The sequence below is a fragment of the Neocloeon triangulifer genome, unplaced genomic scaffold, assembly GCF_031216515.1.
Source record: "Neocloeon triangulifer isolate White Clay Creek 2 clone unplaced genomic scaffold, ASM3121651v1 ptg000013l, whole genome shotgun sequence".
Lineage (NCBI taxonomy): Eukaryota > Metazoa > Arthropoda > Insecta > Ephemeroptera > Baetidae > Neocloeon > Neocloeon triangulifer.
The window spans coordinates 3,218,959-3,242,667 of NW_026775555.1; the positions used below are offsets into that span (position 1 = coordinate 3,218,959).

The 23,709-nt window shown below is 33.9% G+C and overlaps 1 protein-coding gene across 5 annotated transcripts in view; it reads left to right on the forward strand.

The window, feature by feature from the left end:
- Positions 1 to 23,709, forward strand: part of LOC132199228 (zinc finger E-box-binding homeobox 2-like) — a 286,705-nt gene that overhangs the window by 247,753 nt on the left and 15,243 nt on the right. For 2 of the 5 annotated variants that reach the window (XM_059623803.1, XM_059623804.1), the window contains exon 1: positions 22,621 to 22,784. The exons of the other annotated variants lie outside the window; for them this stretch is intronic. In XM_059623803.1, coding sequence (XP_059479786.1) covers positions 22,691 to 22,784 — 94 coding nt within the window. In that variant the 5' untranslated portion in view covers positions 22,621 to 22,690. Of the gene's footprint in view, positions 1 to 22,620; positions 22,785 to 23,709 lie in introns of those variants that run through there. 5 annotated transcript variants of the gene reach the window in all.

Here is a 23,709-nt window from a genome sequence, read left to right on the forward strand (position 1 = left end):
GCCTCTTTTCTCGTCTTCCGAATTCCAATATTCTGTACTATAAAGTTAAGAAGAAAAATATTGTAATTTATGATAACATTTTTTGAATCTTACTGGCACGTTAAATTTTTTATAATGTACAAAAAATTGCTTAAATAGCTTATTTCATGAATTAATTAAGGTTTCAACCCACAAGCGAAACTAGAAGAGCAGGGATTTTCTGTATCTTGCAGAAAAAATAAAGTTGCTCATCTTCACCTAGGAAGCCGGATTTTATTTCTGCAAAAATAAAAAATTAAACTAAATCAATTTTCTAAAATATAACTTACAATTCTTCATAATCAATTCTAGCGGCAATTATAGGTGGATTGTATTCCAAATTGAAGTAATTTTCTCTTTTCATAAGATCTTAGCTGGTGTTTTAATACAGTAAGAATGAATGTAATATTTAATATTTATTTTGTGTTATTTTGAAATAAAGCAAAACAATTTTTTCTTGTTATCATATTGTTAGAAATTTAAAAATAATATTTAATAATATTTTATTTTATTTTAAATAATTTATGATCTTAGTTTTCATAAAAATGTTGCGATATTCTTGGTAATTTTTGACAATTATGAGGGCAAAGAAGAAATTAAGATAAAACAAAAAACAAATATATTGAGACTGCAAACTAATATTAAATTTAAAGTAGGAAATTATTCCATTCAAACATCATCTTTCGTGTACATTTTTTTTATAAATTTTCTTCGTTAATCTAATTCCAGTTGTTCATAATATATGTATACCAAAAACTATATATCTCGCTATTCAACTCACGGATCTTCTCTCATTCCAGACGTTTTTGTTAAAGTCCAAAGAACAATATTTTAATATCCCTGCCTTAATTACATTCGGCGCTGGCATTTGAAAGGATGCTCCGTCCAAACTGTTCCATCATCGTGGAAAGACCCTTTCCTACGTCACATCATAAAACATTATATTCGTTTTTCTGCTCGCGCACCTACACAGCCGCCGTTTTCCCATTTCATATTTGGCTGCTCTCTTTTCGTCTCACATGACGACGTGCCTTCGCCCTGCTCTTTTATATTAAAATACGCCTGTTTTTAGGTGATGGCGCGCGTATGAAGAGAATTTTAATTTTTCCTCCTACGTGTGTAATATTTCTCGCAGCGGCTGCCGAGCAGAACGCGCAGAGATGGAAATAATATACGCAGCGAGAGAGAGAAAAATATCCCGGCGCACTTGGGCTCGAGGTGAAATTTCCGAGAGAGGCAAATAATAACACGAGAGCCCGGCACGTCGTCGGCTCTTTTTCATCTTTCTCTGGGCAGACAAAATTTCTTTAAGGTGCGTCGTGCAATTTATCACGATGAATTCATTCGCGACGGGGCGACGACTTTTTTTGCCCGGAAAAGTTAAACGCCGAGAAATGATGATGGCAAAATAAATATCTAAAAGCGCGCGCTCGGCTTCCATACATTTTTCGCATTTACAAAGTCATTAATTTTTTGCCCGCCTCCTTAAATATACAAAAGCATCTGTCTCTGCCGTTATGGGACGCGCGCAAGATACACTTTTTAATCTGCGTTGTACATCGTTGATGCGACGAGAGAAAAAGTTCAAGCGGGGGATGAATGTGAAAAGGACGCAGAATGAAATTCACGGGTCCTGATGCTGAGCAGTTTTATTATCACCTCAGTCGTCGGCAATCTCTCGAATGACATTAGACCGGCCGCGCTGATTGTTTCTTTATGGTTATTGCGGCAGAACAGCAGGAAATATGCAGTTTTTCTTACCGACTTCCGCGCGCCGAAACTATAAATAAAAATGCGAAACTACATTTGCCATCCCTAGAAATGGGGCGAGAAATCAAATTAAGTTTTTTTCCTTTTGGATGAAAATGTGGAAATAAAAGTAAAGTTAGTAAAACAATCGATGTGCATAATATAGTATCACGAACTCAGAATCACTACTTAAAGCAATAAAATTATCAATTGTGATTTTAGAATAAATATATTGATTGGGATATCATAAAAATATATTTAATTTTATCGTATCAAAAAATTTAAGTTACTTCCCTGATTCAGAGATTTTGTAGTGAAAAATGATAAAAGTTATTAATTGAAAGAAATTAAATAATAGAAAGTAAATAGATGAAATGTAAGTAAGTTAAAAAATAGTGTATAAATAATATAATTATGTTATATTATATTTTAAGTTATTTAATATTATTTGATATTTTTAGAAACTAAAATATAAAACTAGTTACAACGAACACGATGAATATAATAATTTTTGCCCAGACATTATACGAACTAAGCTATGATAGGTTATTGAATGCATTTCAAATCTGACACAAGTCGATCGTGATCGATACTTTTTTTATTTTCTTTATTATTACATTTTATTTATTTACAAATTTTATAATAATAAGATCTTGCGGTGCTTTACCTACTAATTGATGCAATGCGCGTTCCTTCCTTCGAAAATAAAACCCTCGAGCTTGGCTGGACTTGCATAATTTTGAATCAATAAATATCATTAGTAAGCAATCAATTGACCATAACCAACTATTATCAATTGTGATTTTAAAGTATTTACATGGATCAGGATGTGATGTATAATTTTTATAGTTTATTAATGATTAATAAAGAAACAATGTGGAAAAATAAAGTCACTTCCCTGATTAGGAAATTTTTTTATTAAAGAAAGATAAAATATTGTATAAAAATAAAAATGATTAATATAAAAATTAAATTAATTGTAAATAAAAGTTATAAAGCGGGTTTAAATATATATCATGTATATTAAGTTATAAATATGTAAATGTTATTAATGATAAAACTATAATAAATATTTTAATTTTGGCCCTGACTTAATACTAATTTGTAAGTACGTTATAAAAGGATATTGAACGCATTTCAAATCTGCCACAAGTTGATCGTGATCCATGCTTTTTTTAATTGTTATAATATAAAATCTTGCGGAAAACTATCTACTAATTAATTCAATGCGCGATCTTTCCTTTGAAAATAAAGAGTAAACATCTCGGAAGTTTTAGAAAAATTCTTGCTAGTGGTGGTGCCGTTTTGTCCAACATTTCCTTTTATCTCAAATAAATTGTTTTCTACAATAGAACGTAAACAATTTGGGCAAATAAACAACAATAATAAAAGTTAACATGGGCATTTGGGGACAGAATTTAAAAGTAACTTTAGTGTAAATGAAATTAAGGGAAATGAAATAAATATTTTAAGGAAAATAGAGGAAATTTATCACCATGATATCTGTTTTTCTCAAGTTGATCTAATTTTTTTGATTGCAGTGATGGAAAAACGAACGATTTCTTAGGGTAGACAGACTCATTGACGCGTGTTTGATCAGTTGTGATGGTCAACGCGGTCGTATGTCGCAAGATCCGACCTCTCCAATCATCCGCGTTGATTAGCGCGAGCAGTTAAAAAAGCCGTGCACCGTCAACTCTCTCCGTGACGGGCTGCAAGATTGGTCATTAATTTTTGTTATGATCTAATGGCGTTTCGCCCTCTGTACGGGTTTATTAAAGAAAGCGCGGCGAGTCATATCTCGTGTGTCTTTTATTCCGGCCGACTTATGTGTCATTTCTGGGGACGACGCACACCCAAGTCGGCCCCGACATTAATTAGCTCGGAAGTGTGTAAGCCATACGATTTTTTATTTGGTCGGCCTTCATTGGAGCGCACGAGCGGCATCAGGAGATCAGAGGTTGCGCATGGAAATTAATTTGGGGGCTTAAGCAGTGAGCCTCGTAGTTTATGATGCAACGGCTAATAACTATTCTGCGAAAGAGGGATGCAATAACGGCAATGAGCGTCTTCTGATGGCCAACTAAACATGGATCAGAAAGAAATTTGGTGGAAAAGTAATTAATTAGGGTGGTATTAAATGATTAAAATATTATATATAATTTATTGAAAATACCTCATCAGAGTACAATTCTTCAATATTTAAATTTATACAAGCAAAATTTGATAACAAAATTTTAATTAATTATTTATTTAATTAATTAATTATTTAATAAATGATTAACCCTTGAGAGCTAGCGTGGGGTCCGCGCGGACCCCATAAGCGTTATTTTTTAATTAACTCCCTGAAAACTGCTTTAAAAAATCTGAAAAAAATTCTAATTGACTCTTTCGTGATACTTTACTAAAAGCCAATCGTAAAAACCAAAATTTTTTTTTAGTTTTTTTTATTTTTAAGTTTTTTCAAAAAAAGCGGGACTTCTACGCGAGGATTAGCGTGGGGTCCGCATGGACCCCAAGTTACTTTTTTTGCTTTCAACACTGCAGTTGTGTACGTAATGACCTGAAACTTTCAGGAATCAACCCTGAACCATTTAGCATTTGGTTGGGCTTCAGAAATTTCAACCCCCACCCTTGAAACCCCTTTTTCACCCCCTCAAATCAATAAAAACTAATTTTTTCTTTTTATGCTGCAGCTTGAGCGCAGAACCATATATTTTTAGGGGTGTACAAAAAATTTAGGGGCTTTGGCCAAATATATGAGTAAAGGGGTGTTACTTATGCAACCTTTCAACCGTCTAAAACTACCCTTAGTTGCTATAAATTGCTTCCAATCAGTGAGGCACCTCGTTATTTACAATAAAATAACCTTGATCACATGGTGGGGGCTTACGTTTGACAAAATATGATGTCACACCCCTAATTAACCCCAAAACTACCCCGAAAATTATAAATTTCTTCCATTCTGTATTGCGTCAACGTGTTTTACAAAAAAAGTATAAAAATTCCCTTCTTTGATTCAGATTTTTGCATTTTTTTCTGTCACACCCCCATATCACCCAAAAACTACCCCTTGAATAAATGGCAGAAAGGTTTATGTATATTTTCCTTGCCTCAAATGTAATATGCTGCAAAAATTATAATTTATTCGCATTCACTGACAACTATTATAAAATTCGAGGCAAGGAAAACAAACAAAACATTCTGCCATTTATTCAAGGGGTAGTTTTGGGGTGATTTGAGGGTGTGGCAGAAAACCTTGCAAAAATCTGAATCACAGAAGGGTATTTTATTCTTTTTCAGGAAAAAACACATTGACGTAGTACAGAGTGGAAGAATTTTGTTGCTTTAGGGGTTGTTTTAGGGGTTGAATGGTTGAAAAGTTAAGGGGTTGCATATGTGTCATCCCTTTTTGCATTAAGTTGGCCAAGCACCCTTAATTCATGGAGCTCTGCGCTCGTACTGTAGCATAAATACTAAAAATGCAGGTTTTAATATTTTCAAGGGGGTGTAAAAGGGGTTGAAAGGGTGGTGGTTGAAAATTATGCAGCCCACCCTAATGCTAAATGATTATGGGTTGATTCTTGAAAGTTTCAGGTCATTGCGTGCACAACTGGAGGGCCGAGAGCCAAAAAAGGGAATTTGGGGTCCGCGCGGACCCCACGCTAATCATCGCGTAGAAGTTCATAGCACTAATGCTCAGGGGTTAAAATATTATTATGTATTAATTTTAAATACAATAATATTAAATATATTTTATTTTACATAATTTTATATGATTTTATGAAATGTTATAATTTTATTTAATATAATATTTTTTAATTAAAGTTACATTATTTATTTATTAAATAGTCTAGGTATACAATTTTTTGCAATAGTATATAATTATTAAGATTTTCTTTGTTTTTTTTTACCATAAAATAAAAATTTATTTATAAATAAATCTATTGTTTGTAAGTTAGTAATTAAAAACTTTAAGGTTTCTGGTTAGAGTTCCGCAAATGTTTTTGAAAATCGATATATATCGATATAAAAATCGTGGCCTAATATCGATATATATCGGATATTTCGGCGGTTTTTCGGTATCGATATCAAATATCGCCAAAAATATCGTGATTTTTAAAAAGTGCTTAAAAACACCCTTTTCTTGGTTTACGGTGGTTTCTGGGGGTTGGTATATTTTTAAAAAAATGCCAGAAATGTGTCTAGAAATGATCCAAATGATCTGTCAGAGATATTTAGATCAATTTAGATGGTAGCCAATTAATTTATTTTTATTATTATTATTTTTTTAATTGCCTGAAGCTTGTAGTATGGACTTGGGTTTAAGGGGTGAGGGAATAGTTGCAAAAAAAAAAACAGTTAGAAATAATTTAAATAGTCTGTCTGAGATTTGTAGATGGATGCCAAAAAATATTTATCACTGTTCAAATTCTGATATTTAAGGTACCACGGACTAATACTACCTGATGTGTGAAGAAGTGTTGACGATATCGCATATCTATCAGTCGAAATTACTTTAAATATCGAAGTGTTAATTATTATTATTATTATTATTAAATTATTATTATTAATTATAATTATATTATAATTGATATTATTATTATTAATATAATTAATATATAAATATTATTAGTATTTGTATTATTATTAGTATTTATGGTGGCTGGCAAGGGGCATTTAAGGCGGAAATGGATTATTAAATAATAAATATTAATTTTGTATTTATTTATACTTCGATAATTTTTTTTAAATTGATTAAATGTAATTTAAAATTTTTTTTATTTAATTTTTTTTTCAAAAAATCTAATAATGTACTAAAAAGAATTTAAAATTGGGTTGTCTATATATATTTCAAAGTTATAAAGTTGTTTCAACTGACAATATATTGTCAATAAAGCCGTTCTAATTTAAAATGGGTAAAATCAAATTTTCAATAATTCCTTAATTTTAAATATAAATAAATTAACGTTGCTTGCTTGATCAAAAAGCCTTCTGTTCAGTCATAAAGCCTTTTCGCCAAGAAACCTCTCAACTTGGATTCAAGCCTTCTTATCCAAGAGCTTTAAAACAAGCCACTTTTTTAAGTGCTATATATATGCTAAAAAGTTTCTGATAATTTGCAGCGTTCAGTGGGTTAGCATTAGCAAACTTAAGACGGTTAAAAAAGTTGCAGTTGCATAACACTTAGTGAAAATCATTTTTTTTTTTAGTTAGACCCTAGTCAAATAATTGGGCATGCATTGAAAATATAAACTTTTAATTTTCTTCCTTATGCTACCTACGATGAAATTGGACGAAGTAAATTAAATGATTGTATGATAAATTTAAGTTAAAATGATTATTTTGAAATTTGATGAATTTAAAAAATATAATTAAAAATAGAATATTTTGTTTCTTATAAAATATATTGTCAGTAAAAGTAAAATCCAACAGAGAAATTTTTCTGTAACTCTGAATAATGCCTCCTAAGTCTATTTCGCTTTCGCTTTAACGAGGTTTTATTGTTTCAAATTATATATTTAATTTTAGGTTGGTTAAAAAAAATAACAAATGAAAAACTGATGCGGCCTTTTAGGATTGAAGTTGAAACTTGAAATCCTATTTTTTTTTACATAAAATACACGTCCCTAATCAATTATCGCTTTATTATATTTTAAGAGTTAATTCTTGCTGCGCGGCCCGAGAGTTATTGCCTTATTGGTAGTCCTTAAAGTAATTGGCCTTTTGTGCATGGCCGTTGGATAAAAAAGCCTAGAGTAGAGCGGGAATTTTTATGAGAAGTCTTTTTGACTGGGCATATTAAAACAAATTACCCCAATTTTCAAACTTTTATTGGCTTTTATTTTCCATTTTATATTTTTTATTTATATCCTTCAAACATATATTCTAAATAGTAATAGATAATAGTTTATTTAGATTTTAATAAAAAAAATTCCCAATTTGTTTAATATTATGAATGAAAAAAAAATTATTATCATATCATTGAAATCAAATTATTGATAGCTCCAATGTCTGTACTATATTTTTATTTATTATAATCGTACATGGGCAGAGCGCGATCGCACGATTTTCAAAATCGTGAGCGCGAGCGCATTGGTCGATCGCTGAGCACAGCGCTCACTCAATCTTGCTCATTTTGCGCTCAAACCAAAAGCAAAAATTCCCGAATTTGATCAAAAATTGTTACGGAAAACAGTGTTGTTATACCGAAAACTTCAAAACTGATCCCAATTTTGGTAATTTAACTTCAACTTTATCATTTCCAATTGCCTATGGATTTTTTTATATTAAAAAATTGTCTAAAAAGTCGCACTTTTTCCTTGGGTTATAATATTTTTGAGCGCAAAGCGTGAGCGCAAGACTTTTCAAAAATTTGAGCGCGAGCGCACTGTTGCCAGTGATTGCGAGCGCGAGCACAAAATTGTTGAGCGTGTATGTATGTTATTAATTAAGATTAAAAAATATTTTTTATCGGAAATGAATACTCAATTCAATAGTATGCTGCCTCATTTTGAACTCCGCATAATATAATTATATAGAACAATTATTGATGAAGCATTTGGAAATTGAAATTTTAAATTATTTAATTTTTATAATAAAAATTCAATGAAATTAATCAAAAAAGAAATAAATTAGTCAAATAATATTAATTTTATTCTTACATCAGGGTAGTAGAAAGTCTCGAGAGACAAAATTAGCGAGTTAAGTGCTTTTTTTTAATGATGATAAAATTTGCTTAATTTTTGAAGTTAATCAAATTTAGATTTAAAATTTTGGATTTTTAAAGAAATTTTTAAAATATTGATTTTTCACAATTTATGTATTTTTTCCTCTCAATTTATTTTTTCATTCAATAATTTTTGGAATATTTAGATCATGAATAGATTAATTTCGTTTATAGCCAGAGTTTCCCTTGAAGTACAATAATAAACATAATTGGCAATTAAATGTTCCATTGCCAGCCCACAATCCAATGTTTGTATTAAACATTTTTTCAAATTCATTTTAAGGTTTTCTGGATGAGGTATTATGGACTTTAAATTTTGAAACAACGTATTAAAGAAGTGATTTATTTATTTTCTTTAATAAGGCTCACTACGGCGGATGGGGGGTGGGGAATATTTTTATATCTATGACGTTTTAGCAAAATTATTGTTAGTAGCGGGACTGTTTTTCTCAAACAAAATTTTTACGAACGGCCGCCTTTTGACCAATGCGCGCTTAGACAGGAGACCTCTTGTTCACAGAAGGCTTTTTGTCAACAAAGTATAATTCAAATTTAAGAGGAATTGAAAATTGAATAATATAAACTGAATTGTGCCACTTAAATTGATTGAAAATTTTACTAAAATGCTAATGCTGTATTGGTGGAATTTATATTATCAGTAATTTGAATAACTTTTTAGCATGCAGCCGAACTTAACTTAATTATTTTTTACACAGAATATTTATAAAAAATTAATTTCAAATTGTTTTGGATTCATTTAAATAAAAATGAATTGAAGCAATAAATAAATATTGTTAATTTAATCCATTTCAGCCACCTTATTGGTAGTATTAAATTATAAATATAAATATATAATATTCGTCTCCAACGATTCAAAATTTAAACGATGCATTATGCGACTCTACTTACAACGGGTGTAGTAAAATACTGGGTAGTTGGTAAGTGTTAAGTAAGAAGTGTAGTAGTAGTAGTAGTAGTAAAAGTATCAGTAGACCGATCCAAATACTCTGCAGTCGAAGATGTATAAAATTATATAAAAATATAATTTTATATTTATATAGTTCGGACTTGGCCTAAAGGGTGGGTCAGCTGGGTTCAAGGGGGTGTAGGTTAAAATTGGAATGGAAAGGTAGCTAGAATTGATCCAAATGGTCTTCCGTGATTAAGAAATCGCTAAAAAAAATTTTTTTTTGGTTCCTGAAATGGGGAATTTTTTTTATGAACGATATGGAAAATTTTTTAAAAAAAATCGGTTTTTTAAAAAATATCGGCCAAAATATCGGTTTGGCCGAAAAATATCGATATATATCGTGTTTTTCGGTATCGATATTGGATATCGATATTTTTTGCGGAAGTCTATTTCTGGTTACTTGTGAAGTTTGGTATAAGAATTATTTTTATTCAATTTTATTGAACCACAAGCATGAGAAGAAAATAATCAAACAATAATTTCTGCCACGCAAATTTTTTCTATGAAAACTTTTAACCCATCATTAAAAATAACTTGAAGCCGTAAATCAACATCTAGAGAAGCTCTCTCTGAGATTTTGACTCAAAGCAGTGAATAAACAAACCTGCGCTTTTAAGTCGGAAAGACTTTGAAAAGCCTGCTTAATTTTCGTCCCGAATTACTTTGCAACTTTCTTTCCACCTTGCTCGCGCGATGTGTTATTTTGCTTGTCGACGACGTGAAAACACACATAACAGTTAATGTAATTACAAATTTATAATTGAATGCCGCTGTAAACGCAAAGTAAGCGAGCGTGCATTACACACAGACAGAGCACTCACTCACAAAGATACACACAAAACGCGCAGGAGAGAGAGAAGAGCAACTTGTTATTCTCTCCATCCAAAGAAGGAGAAGCGCGGCATAGAGAGAAATATTAATGATATGTGTATCTTTGCTGGCAGAGCGCGCTATTTCATCTGTGTGCATCGCTAATGCCTCGGGCGGCAGAATTCTTAATGAATTCTCGTAAGAAGCGGGCGCATGATTAAAGAAAACTTTACAATCAATTAAATTATCCAGCCGGCGGAGAGAGAAAGAGAAGAAGAGACTTGAGAGACGGTGAGTTTGTTTGCTGCTGCTGCTGAGTACACACACCTTATTACAAGTGCAAAAATTGAGCCCCGAGGCACGATGAATTTTTTATTAGAGATTTTTTTTATCATATATGAATTTCATTCTCTTTCTCTCTGGTGAATCAATTAATGGATAAACGCCGAAGGCTTTGATGGAGAAAATATAAAGGGGTGCCGCGCTTCACCCTTTCTCTTTTCTTTTCGTAGCCGTCGTGTCCAATTTTGCAAACAAAAGAAGAGAAAAGAAAGTCGTCAAGTTGAATTATTGCATTGCGTCAAACAATTAATGTAGTCGCCGGCGAAAATAGCGTCGCCCGCCCGCTCTCTCGGTTGCTGCTGCTTAATTTTTATTCCGCAGAAAGGGGTGGCAGAGAGAGGAAGGGGCGAATAAATAAGCCCTCCTTGCTGCTCTGGAGACGACGATTCTTCTTTCTCACTGCGCACCACCGTGGTATTAAAAGCAAGCACAGCGTATGCCTGCACAGAAGAAGAAGAAAGAGAGCAAGTCGAGTGTGACGCGCTAGACAATAAAATTGTGTCGCCTGGTAAACCTCTTTGTTTTTAATTTGATAGAGAAAGCAGGAATTTATTTTTCTCGCGCCGCCCCGTCATAGCACAAAAGGAAGGGTTGCGATGGCGAGAGACACGAGCTACCGTTTTTTACTGCTTTCTTGGCGGAAAGGGGAAGAGTAAATTATCATTAAATTTGCTCGTGCGATCATTGTCAATCTCTCAATCAAGGAAAATGATCCAATTAGGGGCAATTTTGAAAAGTGGCTTAATTAAATCAAAATATTATAGCTTTTTCGTTGCAAAATAGTAAAAAAAAAAATGGTAAAATTTGTGTTAAGATATAAAAAATAAGCAAGTCAACCAAGGCTCAATGCGGCCGAAGAAGTTTTTTTTATCTCTGAAGTTTCAGCAAAATTCATGCTAGTGGTGTTGCCGTTTTGTCTTACGATCGTTTTTTTCTTCAAATAAATTGTTTTCAACAATCAAATGTAAATAAAGTTTTAACAATTTGTACAAATAAACAACAAAAATAATAATTAAACAATAATAATTTCTTTGTTTTTCTGATAGACAAGAAATATTAACCGATATTAACAGTAAACATGTCGATCTTAAACTAAAATTTAGTATTAATTTTCATTAAATAATTTCTACTTCTTTCCAATTTCCTTAGAACTTGAAAAGAAAATTAAACAAAAAATTTGCATATTTGGCTTATTTCAAGTGTTAGATATATTCTGAAAATAATGCACTCACACAAGGAGTTTCTTACTCCCTGAATCAAGATTCAAATTTTCATACGAATGTCTTTATGAATCTCATACCCTTCCGCCCTTCTATTCAAATTAACTCCCCACAAAACGCGTGCATAACACACACTCTCGTCGAAATAAGAAACAAACACAGCAGCGTTCGCTCCCCTCAGGCCTTCTTCTACACTCTCTTCTCATTCTCTTTCAACGTTTGTAGTACCTGCTCCGTCTAATTAGTAATTGCTTCATTAAACAAACATCGCCGCGCACGCAGAACACGAGAACGCGCGCTTGAGTTGGCGCGTAAGAAAGTGGCAGTCGTTTCCATTCCCGCAGCCGCGAAATTAGCTCGCGTCTCGACGATTCTAGATAATCATAATATTTCTTTTCGTCGTTCGCGCGCCATTGTTCTAATTTGTGCGGTTGCGAGCAAATTTGGTCTCTACGAACCGGGTCCACCACCCCTTTTATTTAAAAATTTAATAAAAAATCACGATTTATCATTTTTCAACTCTTTTAATTTATAAGAAAGCATAAGTTGTGATAATAATTTTTTTTTTCTAATTTTTTAAATGAAAATTATCTGTATTGTGCGTGTTTTGAGGGCGTCCCCTCCCGACACACCGACATGCGGAAATATGCCCGACGCGCTTTCTCTCTCTCTCTTCTATAAGACGTTGGCGAAATTAACTTTCGAACGCCTGCAGTCAGACTCAGGCACGGTTAAATAAGTGAGAGAGCAGAGTAGAAAGGAGAGAATAATGTTTTGTTATTTCTTCATCTGCTCCTCGTTCACTCTGGCGCCGCCGCCGCCGCTCATTTGCCTGCAGTAGCGAGAAGACAAATTAAACCTTTTCCCTCGCTTTTATTTTCTCGCAATTTGACGAGAACGCGCTGCACGCCAGTCGCAAGCAACGTTCGTATTCACTCTAAAGTTTCGCCCTCGAGGGCACTGCCCAAAACTTGTTTACAAGAGCAGACTGGTGCCCCTTCCGCCTCCGAGTTTCTCCGCCGCGCGCGGCCACAAAGATTCGCTCCTCAAAATCAGAGAAATCCCCCGGTCAAATCTTGTTTGCCGAAACAAGTAACAAACTTTTTGAAAGATTTGGATTTTTGCAGATTTTGCTTGGAACTTTTTTTACAATTTTAAAAGAAAAATTCTGATATTCAAATTTAAATGAATTATTTAATGAGAAAACTTTACTTGTAAAAATAATTTGCTTGAAGATATTGATAATCGAGGAAGTGAAGAGATCGGGCTTTTTCCTCAAGTAAATTTTTTATATTGAAAAACAAAACGGCTCTACCAGTTTTGGTCACGGTGTGCAAACCTAATTCATGAGTAAGAAAATGCAAAAAATCAGAAAACTTGAAGAAGAAAAAGAATACATGTATTCTTTTTTTTACCCACTTTTAGCTTGGGTCAACCGATTTGGTTAAAATTTGGCAGGCCGATTCCTTTAGGTGTCCTTTAGATTCAAAGGATTTAGAAAAATTCTCAAAATGCCTACTTTACAGGGGCTCAAAGTTGGGCATTTTTTTTAAAAGGAGATTTTGAAAATCGAATATATCTCGGTTTCTGTTAGAGATACGCTAAAAAGTATAATAATCAAAGTTGTTGAAATTGAGACGGCCAAAAACTTTGCTGTGTTGCCCAAAGTCGTAAGTCAAAGTTCAAGGTCACTTTTGCCATAATTAATTTTTAAATTTGCAGCTGAAGTATCTAGTACATCAATATTTTAATTTTCAAAATAGCCAAACGTTGCGTATATTAGTAGGGAAGAAGTTATTAAAAATTGGTGATAGTATTTATTTTAGTTAAAAAGTTATTCAGGGTCAAAGTGTAAAAAACATGGTTTTTCGAGCTTTCTTTGTTAAAATGCATTTAAAAAAAATCTTAAAACAAGCAAATTCAAATGACAACCAATTTTATGAGCAAATACGCTGCTCGCTGACTAATACAAGAATGAGCAAGTTATTAGTCAGCAACACTCATAAATTTTAAGGTTGGTACTTGAAATGGTTTTTTTTTTTAATTTTGCTGATTTTTTTGTATATTCCTTGCTCATCATGTTCGCAGACGGTGACCGAAACTGGCAGAGCCGTTTTATTTGTGATAAAAACAATTTAAATTGAGGAAAAAGCCCCCGATCTCTTCATTTCCCAAATTAATTCCTTGATTTATTTATCATTTTTTTTTTATACTACTTATTAAATTTAAGACACTTTTCTCGAAGATTCCAACTATTTTCTCCAGCGGCAGCCGCACTCTCCGAATTGTTTTGCAACTGCAGAAAGGCGGGTGATTTCGCATGTAAAAGCGGCGGCGGCGGTTGTTTTTATCGCCGGGAGCCGTGTTTGGGGTCACTCCATACATACAAAGTTGTGGCTTATGCTAAGCAAGTAAGGAGCTGCGTCATGCTCGGCGCAACCAGCAGCATCAATAAAATTTTATTTAGCCGGCGAAACAAAGAAGTAGCGCCACAATATGATAATTGCACTGTGGAGACGCCGCTCCTCCCGAGATAAACCGCCTGCACGTATCGCGCGTCCGCAACACAGCCACGCAAAACAACGAGGGCCGAATTATTCTTCCACAATGACCACCACGCTCTCGCTCTCTCAGCCCTAAAATTAAATATAATCGCCGTTTCGTATATATGACGAAACCCTAGAGAAGTATAGAGAAATGAAAACCTTTGCAGAGCAAACGAGTTTTAATGCGATCTAAAGAGAGAAGAAAAAAAACTCGATGACGAAAGAAAGAAAAACTGTTAAAGTTAAAACACAATTTAATTATAATTAAAATACAAATTTAAAATAGTTAATTAACTGTTTATAGCTAATTGTTTTATCATCAATCAATAAAAAGATTTATTTTAGAATTTAACCCCTGCAGTGACTGCTGGACAAAAACCATGAAAATTTCAATTTATCTGGGAAAAAAGAGAAAATTTAAAATATTTCCATTTTCTATAAAATTTTTGATAAAGTTTGTAAAACATTTACTAAAAAACACAAATGCAATTTAATTTAGAGGAAACTCTTTTTAAGAACAGAAAAAAGTTGTTTTGCACCTCTTTTTATCTCCTTTTAATTAGACTTTCAAATGAAAAATGTGCCCCTCTCCATTTATTATTCTTAAAAGTCAAGTATCAACTGGTTTTTCGTTCCCCCTGTTCTGTTTCAAAAACAATGAATGTGTCGCTCGCTCTTCTTTTGGTACCTGCCGAAAGGTCCCCTCGTCGCCCGGTGCCGTGTCTTGTCAAAGAAGAGAAATGCGCGAACACGGGGCGGAATGCAGAGTTTTTCTTTCTCGGTGAGCAGCACCGGAGGCCGGGCACAGGGGGAGCAGGAAATTCGTCTCGTCGACCCTTTTTATTTCCAGCACTTGTCGATACATTCGCTCATTCAACACGGTCTTAGGAAAACAAAAACAGGTACCCGAGTGCGAGAGCAAAAGAAAAGCACTTTGTCGCTTTCACGCGACGACGAGAGAAATGGCGGCACCGACAAAAGGTGAATTTATTCTTTTCAGTGCGCAGTGTTTAAACTTGGCCCGTTTACATTTTAAGCCGCTTTCCCGAAAGAAGAAAAGGAAATTTGCGTATTAAAACACGAGAGCGAAGGTGTGAGCAGACTTTGTGAGAACTCGGCTTTGTCTTTCGCGCGCGCCAAAGGGTGACGGAAAAGACATCAGCTGCACAAACAAAGACTTAAAACCGGCCGTTCGTCTTGACTGTGCGATTACTTATTATTTCCCAGCGGCTGCAGTGAGACGCGAAGGTCTTTTTTATACACGACAGAGAACACCAAACAAAAGTTTACACGCGCGTCCGAGAAGAAGAAAAGTAAAGTAACGAAAGAAGGAAAAGCTCAATCAGCCGTGCGGTCCAGCAGCTTTGTCTCTCACGTCTCTGCTTGTTGGTCACCCGCGAGTCGCCAATTATTACTTTTTATCCTTTCAAGTAAGGAAAACCGAGTAAAACTTAGTCAGTAATAAACTTGCTCCAAGGATTTTAAAGTTTCAAACGAGAACAGTTTTTATTCACTTATTTATTTATAAATTTTGGTTCGGGCTTGTCCTCGTTGTAAAAAGTGTTTATTTAAAACCAAAACGGCTCTACCAGTTTCGGTCACGGTCTGTGTTTCTAATTCACGAGCAAGACAAACACAAAAAATCAGCAAAATTGAAAATACACCACATTTTAACATAAAATTAAAAAAAGATTTTTATTTTTAAATGTGGTGTAATTTCAATTTTGCTGATTTTTTGTGTTTCTTGCTCATGAAATAGGATCGCAGACCGTGACCGAAACTGTGTTTTGAATAAAAAACAATTTTTACAACGAGGACAAGCCCGACTTCTTCATTTCCATAATCATCTCCTCGAGTGTCAACTTCTTCAAATTAATTTTTATTCTTACCGATTTTTAAATTTTGTAAACGAAAACTAAAGATTCTGCCTTTGTTGTTGATTTGCTCCTTGCTTAAATCTCTCTTTGCACACTAAAATTTATCTCCCTCTCGCGTGGAGCAGACGTGCGTGTAGGTGTTGCACGGCTCATTAAGCAGGTAGATTGGCTTGGGCGAGAAATCACCTGCCTGCCGCAGCGACAAACTCCGACGCCGCCACATTAGACGGGGAATTAGCCACTGATGGCAGCCACTTTCGCCAGAGACGGAGGTGTGCGTGGGGCAATCTCGATAAATAACCCAGGGGATCGCATTAATCCCGGCCCTGAGCAAATTGAGCGCCGGAGAACGCGCGGGAGACTCAAAGTGTCTTGAAATGCAGGCGACAATCAACTGCTCGTGATTGCCAATGAGAGAAGATAAAGAATTAAGATGTTTTAATAACATTTTAATAGCTTAACTTATTTTAAATTTATTATTGTTTATTTTATGGTCTTTTTTAGGCCATTGCACATTTTAATTGACATTTTAGTTTCATTTTTTTTTTATATATAAATATTTACATGCGTTGAAAATTCATTTTTGGTTCAATTGTTTTGCTTTCAAATCGAAAAAAGAATTGTTAAATTAAATATAAAAATTTACTAATAATGCTATTTTCCTTATCTAAATGCATTCATTTGAGAGGTTTTTAAAAATACTATCATCCAATGGTCGGTTCATGTATTAGTTTTATTTCAATTATATTTCAAATTAAAACAAAGCTTCAAATTTCCTCAAAAATGGATAATTAAATTAATTATAAACAAGCTATTATATCAGCTAGACTTAAATATATGAAAATTTTGATTTTTTTTTTCAATATAATTAGCTTTTAATTAAATTAAATTACAGAAGTGCTGTTTAGCTCCCTCAGCTTCCCAGGGTTGATTTACCTTGCTTGGGCGTCTAGCGATGGGGTGCAGGCGATATTTGTGCAGTCGGAGCACTTTGTGGTTGGCCGTCGGCACAAACAATGCGAGTGCTGGGTCGGTCAGCCCGGTTGGCTGGTCGAATTACTTGAAATATTTGGCTTCATGCTTAATAGCGTCGCTGCTTCTTAATAACCCCTTCAGCCCGGAAGAATGTTTCCGAACAATTTGAAAGCCAAAACTTCTTCATTCTTAGTTTCGCCGACGGCAAATGAAACCTCGAAACCTTGCTCTCGTGCTTGCCGCGCTGCGGTCGGCCATGTGTATTAACTCTGGAAATTGCACGCGCAGCCCAGCGAGAACGCGATTAAATTTTATTATTTTGCGTGCGGTGCGGATAAATACCTTTGCATTTTTCGCGTTTCCGTCAAAGTCGGACATGAAAGAGAAAACGCCAACGCGTAATGAAAATGAAATTACGCAGGAGAGGCAGAGCCGTTTTGTTTAATTGCGATGAATAATTTGGGACTCGTATCAGTTGAAAATCATTTGGTTAAGCTTCTGGTAATTGCTCAGAGGGAAAAAACCTGAAATTTGATTAAATTTATAGTAAAATTTTCAATTAATTTTGATTGAAATAAAGGAAACCAAAATTATAAAATAAATATTATTAACAGAAAAGATCGTGAACTATCAATGATCTTTGAAAATAATATTTGAGAGGTTTTGTTGCTGTGATTCATAAATAAATTAATTAATAATTTTAACTTAATTAATTTCAATGTATTTTATAGAGAAAAAATAAATAAATAATACTTTTTACAAAAAAAAATTGATGCAAAGTTTTTAAAGTTTGGAAAAGAAAAGATCGAGCTTTTCCTCACTTTGCAAAAAAATTGATGTGTACGTTTTGAATTTTTTTTTACTTTAATAGAAACAATTTTTTGCCCGAAGCGAACTCTTCATTTCCATGATCATCTTCTTGAGTGTAAATTTCTTCAAACAAATTTTGAAGTTTATTTGAAATAATAATAAAAATTCTGTACGATTACGAGTCGCATCACCACAAACTGAGCCCTTTGGCTGGCTTTTTGATGGCCGGTCGATTGCCTCTTGTGCATTCGTAATTTCGGCCGCTCCGACTCTCGTTTTGTAAATAAATACTCACGCAAACATATACATATTTTGGCGTTTGTGTTTTTCAGTTAAAAGCACGAATCGGCAATTAAACACGTAAAACTGCGGCCGAATGATCATTATTATGGCTTGATTTGCATCCGCCCGCTGCGTGTTTGGTTGATGACCGGCTCGTGTGCAATTTTTCCAGCAACGCGTGTTCGAATTAATTGCAGCCGCGTTAATACTGATTTGGCCAATTTGCGAATTCCCACCTTTCGCGCGGCCCCTCGGCCATGCATGACGGAAAAAAATTCGCGCCCGGGGCAATAAAATAATTTAGTCAAGTGCGCTCTTATGCGCTATCAAGCAGCAACACAAACACGCGCCCGTGCAATACGTGAGAGAGATATACACCGAAAAAAAAAACACACACCCTTTCTCTTATATAAAAATTCATTTTAATAGCGAAAAAACAAGAGCAACCTCGGCCACCGCTGCTATGATATGCGTGCGAGCCTATTTTTTATCCGGTGTGTTACATGGTTTTGTCAGCGTAAATGCAATAACCGCAAAGTGCTCGCTGGCGTTATATATCAGCGGGCGCGCGCGTGAGTCTGCTGATATTACGAACTGCCTGTTTGTTCCTCCCCATTGTTTTGCTGCTTCCGAAACGGGACCTGAATTCTTTATTTATATAAAATTAAACATTGAAAAGCATTTAAATCTTTTGTGTTGGGTATCAAAAATCAAACTAAATAAAGACAAAATATCTGGAGCGGGAAATGATGCTTGATAATTCTTCACTCTAAGAAGCAAAAAAAAATATAGTAATTTTTTATAATAAAGATAAATTTATTTTTTTTTTTTAATTTAATTTTTAACTTTGCAAATATGTTGATTGTAACTAAAACTTTATTATTAAAATTTAAATAATTTTTATTTATTTTAAATTGAATTTTATTAGTTTTCTTAATTTTTAATTATACTTACTTTTTGTTACTGCTCTGATTAATTTTAGGTATTTAATTATTGTAATTAAAATATATAAAGTTGTTACCTTTGAAAGTGAACTACAATTTGAAATGCACCACTGCATGTCTTCAAGATGAAAATGTTGGTCTTTTGTATTATTAAATTGGTTAGAAACAGAATAATAAAAAAATTTATAACTTATGTATATTAAGGTCCTTTCAGTGATGACTTGCTGATGAAATTTTACAAAAATTATTTTACTTCTTGAAACTAAATTAAACTTATGTGCCGAACAAGAACCGGATTTTTATGGCCGGTATCCTTTGCATTTAACCGAAGTAAAAATGAAAAATGCTAATATTTTTCCACTGAGGAATGCAATTTATATGAATAAGGTATTGAATTGTAGTTATAATATCAAACCATTTTCTGATACAAATTTCCCGTCACCGCCACTTATTAATTAATGGCACACGTACTACGAAATGCATCAAAGCGTGCAGAAATCTGGACCCTCCGCTTTCGAGTTGTATACGAGAGCGGCTGCCGTGTGTAATAATAGTAATTTCCACGACTGATATTAAATTTTTTCCACGCCGTTTGGTGGGTAATATTTTTTATTACGGGGGTGACCCCTGCGCTGTGTTCGTTTGCACCAAAGCGCGCCCGCGTTTTATTAAATAAAACCCTCGAGAGAGCGCCTAAAAGCCCTCGACCGTGCAGTGCGTCCCGTGTGCGTCTGTTTATCTATAGCACAAGTAGTAGTACTGAAATCGTAATAGGGCGGCACGAAAACATGCAATACTTCATATAGTGGTGCAAAGTGCCAAGGTGGTTTAATATAAAAAAAAACACACACTCGCTCGGCCGTGGAATAATAATAAATAAAAAGACGAGAACACGCAGCACGATAAAAAGTACGACAGATGGGCGGACTGCAAAAAAGCAGAGGAGTTGTTTTGGAAGTTAAAAAGCAGAGGTAAAGTAATTTATGTCCATGCAGATTTTTTTTAAAAAAGGGGTATTTTTTAGCCAAATTATGTGAACTTTGTTTTAAAATATCAATAAAAGATTTCCATGAAAGCCGCAAATCATGATTAATTTAATGAGGACGATTTTGATATTTTTAGCTTGTTTGCCTTGGTCAAAAATTGTGTATGACGTAAGTGGAATAGGATGTAAAAATTTGAAAACCCAAATTTTTATTGGTTTTCCTGTTGCAATTGAATCTTTTGTAGGCATAGCTGGTTTTGTGGAAAACTTTCTTTCAAACCAACCGAAAATGATGCACCCGGAAAAAGTGGTTATCCAATGTTATTGATCACCACAAATCCCACAATTCAGGATATATTTTTGTCAAATGCAATTTTATTATAAAGCAATTCATTATTAGTTTTCTCTCTCCAATTCTCTGTTAAAAATTTAAATGGATTTTTTTTTTAAATTAATTTAATTCCGAAAACTCCCAAATTGGTATTCATATACAGGAAAATGAACTTTTGTAATAAAAAGTTATTTCACTGTTTTCGAATCTTGATTGTTTTCATAAAAAAAATTTAACTAGGTTTTAAGAAGTTTACTGCAATAATTAAAATAAAAATTTTATTTAAAATTTTCATTTCGTCATCAAGCTTATTCTTTTCAAATTTTAGATCTAACGTTTACAGAAAAATAGAAGGTTTATTTTTTTTTTTTTTGAAAAATGACTTCAATTTATTTTTTAGTCAGTTGCAAATTATTGATTTTTATTACTTTATTTATACATAATTTTTATTACATATAAATACTTTGCCATCTTGATAACTTTTCATCTCCAAACCTCAACATGTTTCCTTGACATGTTTTGCACAAAGGTATTTTGAATAACACGCGGTAATTAGCGAGACTCTTGTATAGCTGCGGTTCTCCTCTCCTTTGTTGCTCTCGGGCGTCATAAATCATGCGTGCACCTTGACGTTTTGCCGGCGGCGCGTGTTTACATCAAACCTCCCCCGCACAGCACAACACAGCAGCAAATACCTTTTCTAATAAAACTAACTGATGATCCGACGCGGCCGTTGCGGCGGCAAAAACGTGGCGGCAGATGTGGCGGCGCAAAAACTACGTGATATCGCTGCGTAGGTATGGCGAGGGAGAAATGATGATGATGGGGTGCGCCGTGTGTATGGGTGCGTTGCAGGCGTGATTGAAAACAAAAGCGTGCGCGACCCACAAACGACGGCCATGAGAGGGAAAGCGAAAACGGCAACTCGGGCACAATCAATCTCGCCACAAAATGTCACCTAAAATAAACGTCCTTTTTTTTAATTAAATATTTAAATTATAAGATCTAATGTAATTTTATTGTTAATTTTACTAAGTTATATTTTAAAAATAATCATTTTTGCATCACCAAATATTTTTATTTTTAAATCAAACAGCAATAAAATAATTTTAAAAAAGACATAAATATTTAAATTAAAAGAAATCAACCATCATTTTGCTAGTTTTATCCAAATATTCCTTTTCTTCCAAATAAATTACTGTTTTCAACAATCAATGAAGTTTTTCAGTCCGATTGTTGAGCAAACAGGTGTTTTACAGGTGAGAACAGGTGTAGGCAACCCGCTCGTCAGCGGTACCCGCCAGATTGCCTATCCTCGCTAATGGGCTTCTTGCTCATCCCCGGCGCGTGACTCACCTTTGACTTGTTTGTCAGTCAGAAGCACTTCATGAGCCTTTTCGATGACTCATTCACGCAATGAAAGGATTGTTTTGCCACGGAAATTGGACTTTGAATCGACACGGAGGTTGTTTAGAATTCAAAATTCTTAATCGGCGGTGTTTGTCAGCAAATGAGCCTAAAATGTTTGCAAACGTGTGAGTAATGAAATTTACAAAACAAGATGAAAACAAATTATGCGATGAGCGATGAAGGATGATTAATCAAACCCATTCATTACTTCTGCGCTTCATTTTTAAAAAAGAGATAGTTTTATCAAAATAATTATTTTATTAATAATAATAAACCAAGAAATAAACTGGAAAAATCTAATATTAATAAAAATGGTTAATTTTTACATGAAAACATTAAATTATTTTTAAATTTGGTTTCAAACTTTTTGGTTTTTTTTTCGATTTTTATTATTTGCGTGAGTACGTGGCGAGTGCCTCGTTGCCGTCGGCGGAAAGAACGCAAAGGAGAATGAAAGACGCACTGCTCGTTTACACTACTTTGTACTGTGTCGGTGACTTTGCACGGCGCGGGCGCATCCCCTGCGTAGTGGGAGTGTCGGTGGAAGGGAGGGGGTGCGCTCGGTGGGTCTCTGGCGCGCGGTGGCGGCGGCGGCCGACGGACGAGAGTGCAGTGCGTGAAGCCACGCGCACCAGACGAGTCGCTCGATCCAAATCCGCCGCCTCGCCGGCCTGGTCCATGTGCGCGTATCATGGTCGCCAGGAGTAATATGTACGGACCCGGGTGCTACGGCAGCTACTCGTACCGACTGTGGAGCCTCGCCAATTTCTGGAGCAACTACCACTGTGAGTAGCGAATTTCACGTCCCCAAATCAACCTGAATTGTTGACAGTTCAACGAGGCCAAAATCTGAAATTTCTCAATTTATTTCGAGTCCATTCTTTATATTTTGAAGCAAAAATTTAGTAAAGATTTTATTTCTCACTGATTAAAAAAAATGTATAAATGATTATTTATTAAAAGTAAAGAAATTAAAATCTTCTTTGACTTAGGACATATGATTCAGAGTTTAAGGACTCATTATTGGATTAGTCATGCAAATCTAGTGTATCTAACAATAGAAGCCATTTTTTACGATTATTGGTAAAATTATAAACCATTGTTTGTAAAAACTTCAATTTATTACGCAAGCAAGGAGTCCTTATAGGAAATCATCTTTTGAAATATAAAAGATAGATAAATATTTGCATGGATATTCTATTAATAATTAGATGGTTTATGGAATTGCATAAGATACTTTACTAACAATTAGCTGGGAATGTTTGATCTTACAAAAGCAAGATATATTAAATTAAAAAAAATTTAGAAAAAAAAATATTATAAATTTCGAACTGTAAACATCATTATTTCTGGCCTACTTGCTTAGCAGTAATTGACACTGAATGTTGCCGGTTAAATTATTATAATCTTCTTTTAGATTATCTGTAAAACCTAATTAAAATTAAAAATTATTAAATAAAACAATGGCTAAATCAATAGTTGTTATACTTAAAACAAATTTTAAAAATTTTGAGCTTTATTTTTAGTTTATTATCAAATTATATTTAATCTCTTCTTATATTTATTAAAATAAAAAAATTTTGTTTATACATTTAAAATAATTATGTTAATTTTTAGGAATTGCGCATAAAAATTTTCTTTTTAAATTAAGATATGTTTTCAAACTTAATTTTGCAAAATAGAAAACAAAAATTATTTATACTGTTCAAT